Raw genomic sequence first — 19,648 nt, forward strand, 5'->3', positions numbered from 1 at the left:
GGTGCGGTTTATGGTCCGGCGGAGTCATTGGACCTTACTGTTTCGAAAACGAGGCTGGAGCAATAGTTGCGGCGAATGGATTGCGCTATCGAGAGATGATTAATGATTTTTTATGGCCGGAGTTGGATGGTATTGATCTGGACAACGTTTACTTTCAACAATACGGCGCTAAGTGCCACACAAGCAACGAAACCATTGATCTTTTACGATTGAATATCAAAATAACAACTCTTATTGGAAAACCCTGTACTTGACATATCATTTTAATATTTTACGTATTTCTGCGCAAATACTTAAATTACCATTAATAATTGTGGTTTCTACAGTTTAAAAGCCCATAAGACAAAAAAATGCATGGGGTCGTCGAAAGACCCACTTGGTCACAGACGTTTTGTTTGGCATCTTGGCTTGCCAAGAGTTCAAAAAGAAATTCAAAATTTCCCAGGTTACGAATAACCTAACAATATTTGAAAATTTACTTCTTACCTAATTAAGCGGAAAATGTTGTTAGTGGACTTAGCTAGCCGATTTGAACTACCTGAGAATTGAACCTTCTTTCAGTATGGTGACAAGACTCTTGATCCCCCGACAGTTGGCCCCCCGACAGTTGTTCAACCGACAGTTGATCCCCTGAGCAGTTATCCCCCTGACTGCTGATTCTTCTGCCAGTTGATCCAAAAAATGACTATTTCTACTGTACTTAATCATTGGTAACGTAAGTACTCAGATATATCGTCCATAAGTCGATATGCATACTTATACCTGCAAGCGTCTTGAGTGGAAATCCACTATACATTTTTTTACAGAAATAATCCATTCCGGGATCATCAAGTGTCTGAGAATTATTTTTAATGAATTTATACACAGAATTTTAAACAATGACATTTGACTGTACTGAACTTCCGTCCATTATTAACATTAACATACCTTTGAGACGTAAACGACATACAGTGCTATTCCACACGCTTAATTATAAAACAAATGCAGCATCTAATTCGACAATTAACGGAGCTCTTCATACTCTAAATAATATTTGTCTTGACTCTAACATTGACATTTGTTCGGATTCACTGCCCAAATTCAAACGTCGCATCATGTCAATAATTTAAACTATTCAATGCGCATACATACAGACACTCCCACATACATTACACACGTCACACACACACCTATAAACTACACAAGCCACCTGGTAATTAAGGAATAAACATACCACTTAGCCGACATTACAAGGAAACATATCATAGGTACAAAACATGAAGTATCTTATTCCTGTAAATTGTTTTAACTCTGTAAATCATGTACTGTTTGTTTCTATAATATAAAATAAAATAATTAGGTTCTGCAGATTTTGAAGATTCTTAATATAAAGTTATTTTTTCAGTTACCTGTTGAAGTGGTAAATTTCTTCAATATTGCTAAACAGCTGGTCCAGATCATCGGGAGAAAATGTACCACACTCTCTCCACAGGTACAGATACCCCTGAAACAACACAAATACAATATAAGCCAATGGAGCGAGTAACCACAAGATGGAATGCCACCGTACTCTGTCCAAACAACAACATAAAAGAAATATTATAAATTCTAAGGGATTTGACAAGGATAATATTATTGTCAAACTTTTTATTCTTCTAATATACTCGATTGAGTTCAACTATTGAATAAACTGTGGAAAGAATTATTCAGTTAAGGGGAAGCTACAAGCTAAAATGTGTAAATTCTTGGTATACCTTATATTGTAGGTAATAGGCATTAAAATCGCTTGACAAACGGGGTCTAGAAACGTTCGATTTCAAGCACAAAACTGATTTTTATTTATTTTGTAAATAATTTTATAAGAAAGCAAAAAAGTTAATTAAGTGAAACTGTCACAAATAATCTTAGCTATAATACTGTATTTTTTTTTAATTGTTTCCTTTACGCGTTCATACATTTCAATTGAAAAAATGTTTTTTTTAATAGTTTACATTTTATGAACGTGACATAGCAGGAGCAAGCACTCTTCTTTAAGAGGAAGCTACAAGCCAAAAATGTGTATATTCTTGGTATACCTTAAATCGTAGGTAATAGGCATTAAAATCCCTTGATAAAGGGAGTCTAGAAACGTTCGATTTCAAGCAAAAAACTGGTTTTTATTTATTCTGTAAATAATTTTATAAGAAAGCAAAAAATTTAATCAAGTGAAACTGTCACAAATAATCTTAGCTATAATAATGTATTTTTTTAAATTGTGTCCTTTACGCGTTCATACATTTTAATTGAAAAATGTTTCTTTTTAATAGTTCATATTTATTTTAAAATTAAACAATAACTTTGTAAACATCACTTATAGGTAAATACTTAATGCCGACCGGGTTTCGCTACAACCGTAACTTCATCAGGGCAATATAATACTAAACATCTAAAATATAAATTAACATGTATTGATATCACGGTAAGTGGACAGTCTGAGCTACAGTGGAAGAGGTAGGGATAGGTGGGAGATTGAGAGGCGAGTGTTCTTTGTCAATAGGGAACAATCTGAGTATAGGGCTTTTATTTAGGTTTATTTGGTTGTTGATGACTTTGCTATTGACGTTTTTGGCTTTCCTGAACTCTAGCGCCTTTAAGTTATCCAACCTAAGACCTATTCCGTTTTTATGTAATAGACTGACGCCAGTATTTTTGTCAAACGTATGGTTGGTTGCTATGAGATTATTTGCAAATTCGGAGAACCCATTACTGTTTAAGCATCTTAGGTGTTCTTTGACTCGCGTGTTGATATTACGCGCTGTTTTGCCTATGTAAAACGCGGGACAGTCACTACATTGCAGTGAGTAAATACCTAAATGATTTAACCGATGTTATTTGTCCTTAACGTTCATCAAAAATTTACCTATACTATTGTTAGTGTAAAAAGCTGGTTTGATATCTGGTGGGAGGTTTTTTATCAACACGCGAGTCAAAGAACACCTAAGATGCTTAAACAGTAATGGGTTCTCCGAATTTGCAAATCATATAACTTAGAGGCGCTAGAGTTAAGGAAATCCAAAAACGTCAATAGCAAAGTCATCAACAACCAAATAAACCTAAATAAAAGCCCTATACTCAGATTGTTCCCTATTGACAAAGAGCACTCGCCTCTCAATCTCCCACCTATCCCTACCTCTTCCACTGTAGCTCAGACTGTCCACTTACCGTGATATCAACACATGTTAATTTATATTTTAGATGTTTAGTATTATACTGCCCTGATGAAGCTACGGTTGTAGCGAAACCCCGTCGGCATTAAGTATTTACCTATAAGTGATGTTTACAAAGTTATTGTTTAATTTTAAATTATAATGTCACATCACAAAGTAACCGCTTCATATGAAGAAAGTTCATATTTATATTTTTTATTGAGTAATTTATTTTATTATTTGTATTCTACTCAAGCGAAGCGATAGTATAACCTTCAATTAATAAAGCATATTTTTTGGTATTCATAATTTACACCAATTCTTTATAAAGATTAATCAAAATAGTGATTTAGCATTTAGCTTCGCCTTAATTTTCTTTGAATAGTATAAAACAAAGTAGCTATCCGCGTCTGTCTGTTTGTGGGCTTAATTCTTCTAAACTACGCAACGGATTTTGATACGGTTTTGACTATCGTTTAGAGAATTTCTTCCGGAAGGTTTGTATATATAACTCATGCATATTATATTTTTATGAAGTAGAGAAAAGACGATGTTTTGTAATCAAGTCGCAAAAAAAAATATTTTCGTGCGCTTAAGGATAAGGAATTTTTGTCCATGTTTTTTTCTTGCATAAATCAAAACAGCTGGATGGTGTTAAGCGACAATTTAAGTCTTATCGCCATCTACGTAAGGTGTGTTATTGATAGCGGCTTGATTTAAAATATAACACGACGTAGTGCATCGCCTTAACAAAACTTATTTAAACTGTGTATAAAAAAATAAAAGAATTAATAAAATTTTTTAAAAACGCTCGGTTACGCGATTGCAGCGTTTTGATCCACTGATGATAATAAACGATTTTTTTTTCTCATAAATTTCGTTAGTGTCGTTTATTTCTGTTTTTTAAGTTGGCGCAGTTATTTATTTTTAAAATAAGTTGTCTGCGTTTCGATGTCAAATGTGTCGATTATCTCATCTTTAAGTGGAGCCGTTATTACATTGACCCCGAGTGGCGTTGCATACCCGGGCGGGAATTAACCTCACGTTGGATGATAAATAGCACGTATGCTATGGGCTTCCATTACCCATTACACCTATACTCCACAGGCCACACGCGAGACAACATGGGCGGCGGGTGAAATATGATTTCTATTAATGTACCAGCTGACGTGTACCAGGAGTTGCTCAGGGTTATCCTTACGAGATAGACATATACCATCGCAGACTTTTCTGTAGGCCTGTTCTAGATATACAATTCCGTAGTACATTATTTTGATGTATCTCATAAGGTTTAGCCAGCGTTAGCAGTGTAAGCGCCCGAAAATATTTTTTTTACGACTTAATTACAAAACATCGTCTTTTCTCTACTTTATATAAATATAATATACATGTATTATATATATAAACCTTCCGGAAGAAATTCTCGAAATGGTAGTGAAAACTGTATCAAAATCCGTTGCGCAGTTTAGAAGAACTAAGCGCTCAAACAAACAGACGCGGATAGCGACATTATTTTATACTATTTAGAGAAGATGTATTCAGAATCTGAATCGCCCCGGTAAACGACCACCATGATATTAGTGTAGATGGCACTATATTAGTATATAGATGGAGTTAGCAGTAGAGAATAATAGGATAGTAAATAAGGTGATAAACCTCAAGGTCAGGGTCCAGATTATTCCAACCGCCTGCTAATAAAGATATCGTTTTTTTTTCTTTATATTAACTCCACACAGGAGGCCTTGAAGAAAATAATTTCCCTCAGAGCCTATGTCATCTTTGGGGATGCTGTGTGGAGGGTCTTTTTGTGGAGAGGAAGGAGTGAACATGGGTCTTGAAGAGTCCCATGTTGTAGGAGGGAGGAAACAGAGGCCGGCAGTTCGTTCCACAGCCGAGCTGTTGAACTTAAGGACGAATCGTAGAAGCGACCCGTTCTCATGTGACAAATGTCAACCGTGTACAAATGTTGGGCGGGCGTTTGGCGTGTATCTCGACTACGCACCGGTGCCGAAGGGATCAATGACGCTAGTTCCTCAGAGCATCTTCCATTGTAATACCGATAGAACAAGGACAGCATACCTACCTACCTGACGCCTGTGCTCTAAAGATTGCAGGCCGTTTGTTAAGATTGGGGAATCTATCAAACGGACCGCCCGTTTTTGCACCGAGTCAAGGGTTTTTTTCAGGTATTTAGGGGCTCCGGACCAGAGATGGCTGCCAAATTCGACAGTAGGGCGCACTTGCGATTTGTACAGGGTCAGCAGTTGTGTATTATTAAAGTATCTGCGGGCCCTGTACAGTGCGCCTAGCTTCTGAGAGGCCAGCTTTACTCTGGCTTCGATGGAGCCCCCGTACCTGAGCTGGTTGTTAATCTATCACAATAAAAATCCAAGTGTTTTGTTGAAGGAGGACTTTTATTGAATTTGTGAGAAAACCCCGAAGACACAACAGAAACAACAACAACAACAGTTTTCTCTACTTTCTATAAATATAATATGCATGTCTTATATATATATATATATGTATATATATATATATATATATAAACCTTCCGGAAGAAATTCTCTAAATGATGAAAATCGTATCATTGCGTAGTTTAGAAGAACTAAGCGCATAAACAGACAGACGCGGATAGCGACTTTGTTTTATACTATTTAGATTACATATTAGAGAAGAAGATAATTATTACATAATTTTAATTTTTAAAAAAGTGATTGATTTATTAATGTAAATTCTACGGCACTGCGCTGCACCACTCAAGAGATGAACTTTCATTAGAAACAAACTGTAATCTAAACGACCCATTCAGTGCTTATTGAAACTGAATTACAGAATGAACCCAGTACGGTTCAGGGCACCAGTATTAATTTATTACTTTCAAATGGAAAATGGTCGATGCATAATTTAATAGCACAATTTATCATTCGGTGCTGGTTCGTTGCGAGAATTCACTTTGGTTCCATGATAACTCCTCAAAATGACAATTCAACCCACCTTTAAAGTCGGTGAAAGTGATAAAACAAAAACTAGGTTAAATAGTTACCTATGTAACTTAGTTTAATTCATCGCTTTTCATGACTTTATATCACTTTTTGTAGGTGTGTTGAACTGTCATTCTGATGACATACCCGGTCACCGTTTTTTGTCATGCCATGGAGGGTGACCGGATAACTCATCAAAGTGATAATTCAACACACCTATAAAAAGTGTTATTAAGTTTTGAAAAGTGATTAAACAAAAACTAGGTTAAATAGGTTTCATATGTAACCATTCAACTCAGTTTCTGTTTCATCACTTTTCATAACTTCATAGCACTTTTTGGAATTATCAACCGTATTCGTACACCCCCACCCCTCCCTAAAAAATTTTAATGCCATTTAAAGGTTTTTTAAAGTAAAAAAGGGTGTTAATTCATATATTAATTATTAGCCTGAAACAACCATAATTTTTTTATTAAATCTTCCGAGAAAAAATAAATGCCGCCGATGGCATCGAATCCGTAGTATAATAATTATAAATTATTAGATTAAAAAAATATAGGATAGGCCATGAACCGCCTTTGCTGATAAATATTGGTTTTTTATATCAGTTTGTTTCTTCTTCTTCTAATGAGATCAAGAAAAAAAAAATTTGTCGTTTTAAAATCAAAAAAATGTCACCGGAGACCAAAACGAAATCTACATTTATAGTCCAAATAAGCCCAAAAATCGCCAGTTAAAATCTGTGAAATTTGTAAGTTTTCTGTCGGTAACCAGCACGTAATATTTACGTAAAGACCTTCGTAAAACGATGTTTATCACATGATGGTTTCTTATTTTAGTATTTCGTTATGAATGCAAGCTTTATATATGCCAATAGCCAATAATACCCATATAGCCATGTGGTCAGATAGGAGATAACTTCATGTTTACTTCAACCGGATGCATTGCACCATGGGAGTTTCGAGTTACAAGTTCCTATTGACGATAAGTTCAGTAAGTTTATTTATAACATTGGCTAAATTAACTTGAATCCAATAAATGTAGGTACAAATTATTTTCAATTTTTCCACTTTAATCTAATTTCTAAACTCTCAATTATGTCTAAACTTATTTCATAAGCTGACGACACAGCAATTTTAACTGAGGGATTAACTTGGAATGAAACCCAAAGAACAGCAGAGTTAGATATAAACATACTAAAAAAATGGTTCGATAAAAATTTGTTAACACTTAATACTGAAAAAACTTTTACAATACCTTTCACCATTAATAAAAATTCATTCCCTGATAATTTAAAGATAAGTATACACTCATGTAATTGTAATAGAATTTCAAATTTATGTAAACCTGACTGCTCTGTACTTACTGTTAAAACTAATGTTAAATATCTAGGTGTAATTATAGATAGTAACATAAAGTGGAAATTACAAATCAACGCAATAGTAGAAAGGTTAAGAAAATTATTGTACATTTTTCTTAGAATACGAAACATACTAAATTTTAAATTATTAAGAACCATCTATTTTTCACTAATTCAATCAGTATTACAATATGGAATTGTTGGTTGGGGGTGGAGCATTCATAACTTCTCTCTTACCTTTAGAAATCATCCAAAGAATATTAGTAAAAATAATTTTGAAAAAACCGTATGATTACCCCACAATTAGATTATTTCAAGAATAAGTCCCTTTACTTCATATTATTTATAAAAAAAAACTCTTTTTCAAATACATAAAGATTGTTTTAACAATGACAACTTAATAACTTTTTCGAACAGCAATAGACAAAGTATTCTTGGCTCTATAACTATCCCACGCTGTAACACCACCACAGCCCAACAATTTTATAAATATTTTGGTGTCAAATGGTTTAACCAATTACCTCTTAACTTAAGATTGGAAACGAATTATAAAAAATTCAAACACTCAATAAAAACACTATATCAATAGCATATTAAAATCGTTTATACTTAAAAATACAATATAATCTCTCAATTATTATTATATTGAAATCCTTTTCTCTTATTTCTTATTCTTATCTCTTTCCTTCTTTTATATCCTTTTCTCTTTTCTATTTGATAAAATGTTGTTACATATAAATTTTTTATTTTGTTACATTAAAAAATAAAAATTCTTTTCATTATCTTTACACTCTCTGAAAAAATATGTTAAATTATTATTTACACGCGTTTCTCCGCCTTTTTAACACGAGCATTTGCTCTAAAAAAAGGTGTATCACGATGTACTGCAATAAAAAGAAAATAAACTTAATGTAACGTAATAACATGTAATTGTAAATTTAATATTAAATAAAGAAATTTAAAAAAAAATAATAGTAAAATAAAAAATCTAATACCTATGTGTTTGAACTCCGGTCTCATTTGACGTTGGTTGAAAATCGGCAATTAGCGAAAAAAATATTTATTTGAAGGGTCCCCTTTCTCTGCCTGTAAGCATTTTGTCCATTTTTTTACATTAGCTCCACGCAGGAGGTCCTGTTAATAATTCTCTCAGAGCAGAGCTTTGGGAATGCTGTGTGGAGGTTTTTTTTAACAAAATAAGTTCTGAGAAGAAAAAAAGCACGAGGGGTGTGTAGGAATTTGGGGGTCGGTGTGTCTAGGAGTGACGGACGTATTTATCCATCCCTCCCACTGCGGTGCAATTCTATGTTCCATGAGAGTCCTGTTGGAGAGGTCAAAAGGTCTCCCTCAACCAGTCTCTCCCGATCCGGCCTGCCACGCAGTTGGCGGACAGACGCATCCGTCGCTAAGACCCGGATAAACCTCACTCCATGAACCCGGACACCCCTGCTACATCGCCAAACGTAGCGAACACATGGGGTGACCCATGGGAGAGGTGTTGGATATCCAATAAATGGTTCCTGGGGCGGCGGTACCCATACCCGCCTCCCATTGACGTCAGTGTTTTTCATGTTTATTGTTGTAAGTAGGGTTGTTTGGTAACTGTTGATTAACTCTTGCAACGCCAGGGGTAAAATACCAATTGCCGTCGTACGCCAGCTGAAACTATTTTAGTAATAACTTACTTATTTTTTGCAAAATGAAATTTTTTTGTTAATTATACCGTCTTACCAGGTGATGGGCCTTAGTAAAAAACGTAATTTAAAATTTTACACAACCGTTTAACAGTTGTGTAAATTGACGTTTCACGGGTGTGTAAAATTTAAAACACGATTATTAGTAACGGGAATGTGTTACTAATAAACGTGTTTTAAATTTTTTTCAATATAGTTTCCCCAGGATATATCTACCAACTGATATACAGAGAAATGTATTTTTCTCTCTAATATTATAAAAAATATAATTTAATGATGAAATACGAAAATAAATACGTCATATGAGGATTTCCTGTAGATAAAACAGTACGTATGACTTTTAAAAATCGGAATGATGACATTTGGCATGGAGTTTTTTTTCGCGCCTTTTAACAGATAAAATAAACATATTTGCAAGTGACGAAACACAAGCTAGAATAAAATTTATTTTAGTATGCTAGGAGCATTTTTTAAGGTTCAACATACCATAAAATCGAGGCAAATGCGGTAAGCTACTAGGAAAGAAAAGTTATGATAACAATTGAGCCTAAATCGCTGCTAGTTATAAATATAAATTTTTCCCAAAAAAAAAAACGATTTTTTCCTTCAAAAATTAGATATCACAGACAGATTCACATTACGATTTATCAAAATGTGTAAGTATAGCTACTATCCATGGTTCTGTCCTACCGATTTTCTTTTGGGTATGCTTGGAATGAACCATCTACGGGTCAGGAGGGATGTATACATTTCTTCAGACTGATTCGTGGATGGTTCGATAATCGACTATTATCGAGAGCATTAAGAGAGCACTGTTCAAACTCTGTGGGAGAAATTATCTTGCCGTTGAAAAAAATCAATTCGGATATCGACATATTTAGCACCAATGAAGCAGTATTCAAAAGGCAAGCTTTGTTACTATAGATTTTTCCAATAAGAGGTGTTATTTTGAATAGCCCGCTATTTCGGTAGATGAAGCTGTCATTTTTTGACATTTGACAAATAGAAACTACGCCATTAATAAAAATGGAACGATACACGCTTCAACAACGCATTGAAATTATTAAAATTCACTTGAGTGAATCAAATGCAAATCATCTTGAGTGATGAGGCCCATTTCCACCTCGGTGGCTTCGTCAACAAGCAAAATTGTCGCATCTGGGGCTCGGAAAACCCAAGAGCTATTGTTGAAAAGCCTCTCTGTCATCAACGTGTGACTGTTTGGTGCGGTTTATTGTCCGGCGGAGTCATTAGACCTTACTTTTTCGAAAATGAGGCTGGAGCAACAATTACGGTGAATGGATTGCGCTGTCGAGAGATGATTAATGATTTTGTATGGCCGGAATTGGGTGGTATTGATCTGGACAACGTTTACTTTCAACAAGACGGCGCTACGTGCCACACAAGCAACGAAACCATTGATCTTTTACGGGAAAAGTTTCTTTGAATATCAAAACAACACCTCTTATTAGAAAACCCTGTAGTATAGTTGATACCCACTGTTTATATTTATGTAATTCTCCTATACAAATGTACTTAGGCCTGGTATATCAGTCGTTCCGTATCCTCGCTATGTGCCATATTCCTCACAAAAATTTAAGCGGGCTAAATCGGTCTCTTAAGCCTTGGTAAGTCGCAGAATAGTTACTATTTTATACGACGAGGCGCTAGCAGTAACAAATGTCAAATATGACGTTTACGTGATTAATTACGTACTTCGATCTCACCGAAATTCGTGTAAACTGCCTGATTTCATCAGTATGGAATATTGATTGATCGAGCGATGAGGAATTGACAGTCAATCTAAAATAGACAAATAGTCTGGTAGGGTATTATAAGAAGCTGACTGGAAAATCAACTGGCAAATTAATCTCGCCTAAAACATTTGATATTTTGAAAGCTCTCGATCTCTCGATGACAGTAGAGAGCACAGATGTACCACTCACTTAGACAGTAATTTGGTTTTATATAGAAAAATTACGCAAATTCCTCTATTAAAATCAAAGACAACACTTGGAATATTACTGACATCTAGACTTCCGACCTATACATGTAATGTTACAAGCCGCGCTAAGCCTAGCTTTAAATCAATCGATATACTGGGCCTTAAATACACACTAAAATGAAACATTTAGTAATATTTTAAAAATAATAAATAAAATTGAATTGAATTATAAATTATACAATTTAATTAGTATGTGGTACACGTTCAAGCGACATCAGTGAGAATTGTATAAAAACGTATTACCCAGAGGTTTGTAGCCAACTATGAGGGGACGTGTCTTGAATTGAATTCATCATCAATGTACCACGTACTTCAGAAGGTCACTTTAGGTTAGGTCAGATTTATTAAATTTATTTTTGCAAAAAGGAATTCCAACATTTTAACTGAAATAATAGTGTTTAATTTTTTTTACAGATGTCTATTTATTTATTTATTTAAGGAGAAAACACAGATACAGACAGTAATTAAAATATAATTTTGTAAAACAATAACTTGAGAATTCGCCTGTATCCTAACTATTTCTCACAGATTTACTGGTAGATAACAATTTTAAATATTTTTTTACATGTAAATAAGGAAAAAGTATAAAAGAAAATTATTTTGTTTATAGATAATGCACAATGTCAAATAAAAGTGTACAAATATTTTTTATACAAGTTTAGAGATAAATCATAAAAAGTACTTAAAGAGTATAGTGAATGAAGTAAGTACACATTTTCTTTTTTTTTATAGGAAAACAGACTTCAATTTCCTACCAAAAGTACTATATGTATCAAAAAATATGTCGGAATCCTTCAGGTTTTGGTTTTTATTATGCAATATAGGTCGTACATTCATTTGTGTGGATTTGGGATGAAAAAAGGAGGTGTTCTATTTCAGTACCGATTTTCGAACGGTTTAACATTATTTTACATCTGTCGTAATTTTTTTTACTAAACTATACGATGTGAAAGTGTCGCATATTTAATTCGTTTTATATATAAAATATCGATAAATAAAATACTTTAATAATAATAATAATAATATTTTATTCCAGGATGTGGGGAGGTTTGTGCAATCCCACACGTCCCATATAGATATACATTTTTTTTTGTACAATAGATATAATAAATTATCAAATAAGGAAAACTATGCAGGGTGTGGTCTTGAGTGCGCTTGGGCCCAGCGCTCACTCAGGAGTGGCGCTTGGTGCTGGTGGCTGCGGTCACCAACGTATTGGCGGAGGCCATTAGCCGCATCCTGGCTCCAGTGACCCGGTGTCTCATCAGGCCGGCAAATCCATTCAGTCCTAGTTCCGTGAACATTGTCGATGCGCTGCTGTATCTTCGGTATCCAAATATTATTCTACAGGCGTCATTATATTGAATTCGGAGTCGTTCCATCGAGCAAGTTCGGTAGTGACACCATGTCTCACACGTATACAGGCCAGTACAGAATGCGTTGAACAGTATTTTTTTAACGGTATTGCTGCATTTGCAAAATCTGCGGGCAATCATGTTAGAAACTATGCTAAGGCTTCTCCTTTGTCGTTCGATATCGCCATCGTCCGATAGGTTTTCATTAATAATGTGCCCCAAGTATTTCACGTTCGAACATGTATTTATTTTTGCCTCGTTAAGGTATACGGGGAGCATATTACTTGTATCTTGACTTTTTCCGTGGTGGAACGCAATCAATTCCGTCTTCTTCGGGTTGTACATCATATTATGCTGTTTTCCATATTCTTCACAAATGTTTAGGAGTAATCTTAATCCCAAATGTTTAGGAGTAATCTTAATTTTAATTACTTATTGTGATGTATGGTAATACGTTGAATATTTAAGCGATGGATGGCGCTAGTCATAAAGCTTACTCCAGAGTCCGGCAGATGTCGCTAGAGTGTAACAATTACTTGTGAGATGAGATTGACAGGGAACAAGCTTCTCGAACCAGAGAATTACCAACCCTCGTGTAATGAACAGCGTAGCTAAATCCAGACCTATTATTTGTAACGTTAATAAACACAATTATAAGTAGAACCTTTTACTTTTTAATAAGGAGTTCTCAACCCTAAAATCTGCTAAGTAAGACAGATATAACACTTATTGTGAACGTGTATGTAATACTGTTCTGTATTGAGAATTATGCGTGTTTTTTTGATGAGATGATATGTTGACGGCGACGGCAAAGGCAAATGACAGCTGCTATCATGTGATCTATTTATTTATTAAAAAAATAGTATATTAAAATAAATTCATAAGCCGCTCATCGCTCTAGGGAATTCCAGCGCCGAAGCGTACAGCAACACCATTATAGTAAATAATAGTAAAAAAATACATTTCAACTTTTATAACATTGATAATATAAACCCGCAAAATTATTTAAAAAATAAATAATATATACAGTTATTCAAACTAAAATTAAAGCTGGACACCATGTTTAAAGTTGGCAACAATAACATTCTACTGCCTAAATAAGTATTACAAAGTACCTGTTTGGCTTATCAGCCACAATCATAGGAGGACCATACTGAAAATGACATAATAAAAGTAGGTATATACTAACAGATAAATAATATGGTTACGTTTAACGTTTTGCCATTTTTTGATGATTTAGTAACGTCCCAAAATATTCTCTAGTGGCAACTATCTGTATGATATCGTAAGTACGAAAAAAGTTATCGTGTAAAGCATAGATTTTTCATATGGGTTCCTATATTGTTTCCGTATGGGGATGGTATCAAAAAAGCTTCGTATAAATGCGTAAAACAAATCCCGGGCGGTATTTGTGACGTCATAACGGATCGTTTTGAATTTTTAGTTATATTATCATTTTAAATAGATTTATGAAGTGTACGAATAACCAAAATATAACTAAATATACTGGGACCTGTTTATAACAGGTTCTTGTTATCAATTTAGCGCGTAGTTAAGAAGGTCAATACAGTTTGGAATGTGTCGTAGTATTAATTAAACAATCATTACTTACATATTCTTAGCCGGTTCATTATTTATTTAGGTGAATTTTAAAAAAGTTAAGAAATCTGTGAGAAAATAGAATATTGTGAATGACACGCGAATGTCAGACAAGCTAATAAAGCTTAATCTCTAACTTATAACAAAGACATGACATGACCTAGACAAACTTTACCCCACGAACCCGGGCACCTCTGCTAAGTCACCAAAGGTAGCAAACCACTTGAGGTGACCTGTGGCAGGGGTGTTGGTTATCCAATAATTGGTTCCCGGGGCAGCGGTACCCATACCCGCCTCCCGAAGGTAGCTAAAACTAAGTTAATTATCTCAGAATCAAAATTTTGTCAGAGTTTCTGGCTATATTTAGCACGTAAAAATCATTTGTTCTCAAACGTTCTAAAACCAAAGTTTCCCATTTCTGTCCCATCTCCTATCGTCCCACGATACGGAGCGTAGTTAGTTGATTTTAACTGTAAAACTACCGGACAGGTCCACTAAAATGGACATATTGGCTCGGACCACTCCGCCACTAGATCTGGCTGGTATGCCATGCCCTGTGTCTATGCGCTGCCAGCGACAGAGACTGTTAGTTCTTATCGTTGGTTAAATAACTGTCTCTTTTAGATGAGAACAACGATGAAAATTGACGGATTTGAAAATGTTAGACTTTTTAGGGAAGGCTCTTTCACAAATCAAAACTTAGCAAACGATAAGTAAAACTGTACCCGTAGCGAAAGATCAATCAATCCCCAATGTTTTAGACAGATACTCTCAGAATCGCCCTGGTGGAAGCCTGACATGTTAGTTAAGGAACTTAGAAATTCAAAATTTATAGACCAGCCAATCAGAGAAAGGAGAACACGAGAAGCGGCATGACCGTCTCTCTGACTATGATTTGTCAATAAATTAATCTGACAGTATGCAGGCAACTCGCGTTGTAATATCACTATTCAGTCCTCAATTCTACCTTCTCAACAAAATCATGTCTTAAAGAATTTCCAGTGCCAAATTTCGAAGATATATTTAGGCAGGTATACGAGTATATTATAAAAATGTGTGTGTGCCTTTAACCGTATTCAGTGATCAAATCTGAATAGCCAGGTACTTCTCCACCTTCCTTACCTAAATACCGCAATTTCCGGATGCCATAGTTCCACTGGCTCAGTGTAGTTGGCGAGTTATTATTATTAGTTTTTAAGAGGAAGCTACAAGCCCAAAATGTGTATATTCTTGGTATGCCTTATATGTAGGTAATAGGCATCAAAATCGCTTGATAAACGGAGTCTAGAATCGTTCAATTTCTAGCACAAAACTGGTTTTTATTTATTTTGTAAATAATTTTATAAGAAAGCAAAAAAGTTAATCAAGCGAAAGCGTCACAGATAATCTTAGCTATAAAACTGTATTTTTTAAAAGTTGTTTCTTTTACGCGTTCAAACATTTCTATTGAATAAATAAATAAAAATTGTAGTTTACATTTATATTTTTTATTAAATAATTTATTATTTTATTTGTATTCTACTCAAGCGAAGCGATAGGAAAACCTTCAAATTTATCTAAAGCATATTTTTTGGTTTTCACAATGTCCACCAATTCGTTATAAAGATAAATCAAAATAGTGATTTAGCATTAAGCTTCGCCTTAAATAACAAACAATAATAATTTGGCGTCTTGCATAATCTTTTGAAAGTTAAACGTATATTACAAAGCTCCATACATCACGATGGAACTCCGACCTAAGAATGTTTAACTTTAGATTTCACGTGGTAACGAAGCCAAGTTCAAGAAGCCAGAGGTTTTCATTCAAAAGTTTTTACTGTACGGACATATAGTTAAGGTAAGTATCTACAGGGTTTCCAATAAGAGGTGTTATTTTGAATAGCCCGCTATTTCGGTAGATGTTACTTTTGAAGCTGTTATTTTTTGACATTTGACAAGTAGAAACTACGCCATTAATAAAAATGGAACGATACACGCTTCAACAACGAGTGATGAGGCCCATTTCCACCTCGGTGGCTTCGTCAACAAACAAAATTGTCGCATCTGGGGCTCGGAAAACCCAAGAGTTATTGTTGAAAAGCCTCTCTATTCTCAACGTATGACTGTTTGGTGCGGTTTATGGTCCGGCGAAGTCATTGGACCTTACTTCTTCGAAAATGGGGCTTGAGCAACAGTTACGGTGAATGGATTGCGTTATCGAGAGATGATTAATGATTTTTTATGGCCGGAATTGGATGGTATTGATCTGAACAACGTTTACTTTCAACAAGACGGCGCTACGTGCCACAAAAGCAACGAAACCGTTGATATTTTACGATTGAATATCAAAATAACACCTCTTATTGGAAAACCCTGTAGGTAACTGCATGTAATGCAACTTCATAAGAAGGTGGGGAAGTACCTGGCCATTCAGATCTGGTCACCAAACACGGTTAAAGCCATGACAAGCAATGTTTCAATTCTGGATGGTGGTCTTACACAAGGGCGATATTGAGAGTATCTTCTACTCTGGAACGTTCCGTAAATAAATATACTATAAAAAACAGTATAAAGCTAGTCAATATCCTCGTCTGTCTGTTTGTGCGCTTAGTTCTTCTAAACTACGCAACGGATTTTGATAGGGTTTTCACTATAAATTAGAGCATTTCCGGAAGGTTTACATATACGATACGTGCATATTTATAGAAAGTAGAGAAAAGTCGATGTTTTATAATCAATGATTGCTAACGCTGCCTAAACCTTATGAAATACATAAAAAATAATGTTCTACGGAATTGTATATCTTAAAAAGGCCTACAGACAAGTCCGCGATGGTTTATGTCTATCTCTTAAGGATACCTCCCCCCAACGCCGAGTACACGTCAGCTAGTACTATATTTTAACATATTATTTTAAATGCATACATTGTGAAATAAATGATAAAGTTAATCAAATAAAATTTACAAGCCAGTGAAGCCACACCCCTCGACCAGGGAGGCCTTCAATAATCCTAAAATCACTACTAATAACATTGACATTTTTTCGGATTCACTGCTCAAATTCAAACGTGGCATCATGTCAATAATTTAAACTGTTCAATGCGCATACATACAGACGCACACACACACACAACACTCACACATACATTACACACAACTAGGGAATGCAATCCCGGTATACCGGGATCCCGAAATACCGAGATCCCGCATTTGCGGGACTAATCTCGGTCGAAAATTTTGCGGGATCCCGCTGGACTGGCGGGATTACAGAGAATTACCTTCAATTCACTTACAATGCATTGTGCCAACCAGCGTGGAAGCTGAAGGAGCTTTTTCAGCCGCTGGCGCTGGCTACCTTGTGTCCAATATCAGAAGCCGTTTATCAGATGACACTATTAATACTTTAACTTTTTTACGAAACTATTTCCAAAATAATGTTTAATTAAACTTATGATGCTCATTGTGCAAGAATATTGTTTATCGTGTGAAAGTTATTATTTAAATTTAAGTTTCATTTCAGTTTAAGTTTCAGTGCCGGCAATCCAGGCGTTTATTTTATTTTCATTTGTGTACATAGATTTCTTTTACCCACCTCACTAGACAAAGTCTGTTCCGAGGCGGGTATGTTATGTAAATTTATGTCTTATCTTATTCTTTGCCAATTTATGACTTAAACTTTACCTATGTCTAACTAAAGGTATACCTATTAATAAATCATTTAAAATGTCCCAAAGAACTTGTTTTACTATAGGTATAAATTTAAAACTCTAAAAACAAGGTTGGTAAATCGAGGTATCAGGTCTTTATTATACTATTGATTAGATATCTAAGTCCACTCTGCTGGATCCCGCAAATACCTGGATCCAGCGGGACTAAGATTGTTCAGTTCCGCAAATACCTGGATTGACATTTTCTTGCGGGATCGCATTCACTACACACAACACTCACACATACATTACACACACACCTATAAACTACACACGTCACCTGGTAATTAAGGAATAAACATACCACTTAGCAGACATTACAAGGAAACATATCATAGGTACCCAACATGAAGTATATTATTCCTGTATATTGTTTCATCTCTGTAAATCATGTACTGTTTGTTTCTATAAAATAAAATAAATAAATAAAAAATAATACAATATAACATATCCTCGTTAGTTCATTCGCCATTGAGTGACTGATGTTGTAAATAGGTTGGTTGCTTTAGATTATATTTCCACATACTATATTCGATGCACGTTCTGGGAACTAGGAATGGGGTAATTACAAAAATAGATTCAGAATGTAAGCAACTCAATTAGGACTGAAACAGTAGTGATTTCACAACAAATAAACACACATATTATTAACTACACCGACTATTAACTTACTAAAAACGATATAATTAACTTCTAAAGCCTCTGACATTTTGCAATGAACTTATCTTAGGAAACAGTTTAAATTATTGACATGATGGCTATGGTATGATGATTACGGCTAAGATTATCTGTGACATTTACTCTTGATTAAATTTTTCTTTCTTTTGAAATTGTTCAAGAAATAAATAAAAACCACTTTTGCGCTTGACAATGAAAATCTCTTGATTGCGTTTGCCAAGCGATTTTTGTGCTTATTACCTATATTCGTGGCACACTAAGAACATACACGCTGTCGGCTTGTGGCTTCCTGTTAACAAGCGATGCACTACGTCGAGTAATATTTTTAATTGAGCCGCTATCAATAACAACCCTTACGTAGATGGCGATAAGGTTTAAATTCCCGCTTAACACCATCCGCCTGTTTTGATTTATGCAAGAAAAAAACATGGCCAAAAAGTGCCTTTTATTTTATTTTGTGAATGTTCAGGCATAAATATTTAATTTTTTTTCGATCATTTTATAAATAACTTAATTTGCCACATTATACAATAAAATCATAACCGAAAATGGGTTCGGAAGTAGGAGATTTTGAACTTTCTCGCAGGATTTAATTAAAGCATTTGAAACATTTCTAGGCGACCAAACTTTCAAACCAAAAACACATGATTTTGCATTAGGTACTACGTATGGCATCGCCTTAAAATGAATTTGTAATGTTATTTAACTAAGAAAGAATGAATATATTATTTCCTCCGGGAATATTTAAACATGCACATTTACAGCAGATTATTTTTAACCCTGGGGGATATGGGTCGATAAGAGAGTAGCCAGGAGTCAATGAGCCTAGCAACATGTGCCAATGTCAAGTGGTTTAACAGATACGCCGTACACTCATTTAGAGTCATGAGAGAGAGAAACGACGAAAATAATAATTCGTCTTGAAAATGAGGCGCGTATTACTGAAAACCAAAAGTTCAGGTAATTCGATAAAATAATAATAATATTTAAGAATAAATAATACATCAGTTCAATAGACTCGGTATTGTTAACGGTTACAACGTCATTGACTAAGTATCCGGAGGTCGCGTGTTCGAATCAATAAAATGATATAAAATCATCCGGGCCGAAGGCTTGGAATAAACTTC

The 19,648-nt window shown here is 34.8% G+C and overlaps 1 protein-coding gene across 1 annotated transcript in view; it reads right to left on the reverse strand.

The window, feature by feature from the left end:
* Positions 1-19,648, reverse strand: part of LOC149409604 (uncharacterized) — a 174,164-nt gene that overhangs the window by 56,692 nt on the left and 97,824 nt on the right. The window contains exon 4 of the mRNA XM_089649682.1: positions 1,389-1,483. Coding sequence (XP_089505808.1) covers positions 1,389-1,483 — 95 coding nt within the window. The remainder of the gene's footprint in view (positions 1-1,388; positions 1,484-19,648) is intronic.

This window comes from Hesperophylax consimilis, chromosome 30 (assembly GCF_061612785.1).
Source record: "Hesperophylax consimilis isolate HC1 chromosome 30, BYU_Hcon_1.0, whole genome shotgun sequence".
Lineage (NCBI taxonomy): Eukaryota > Metazoa > Arthropoda > Insecta > Trichoptera > Limnephilidae > Hesperophylax > Hesperophylax consimilis.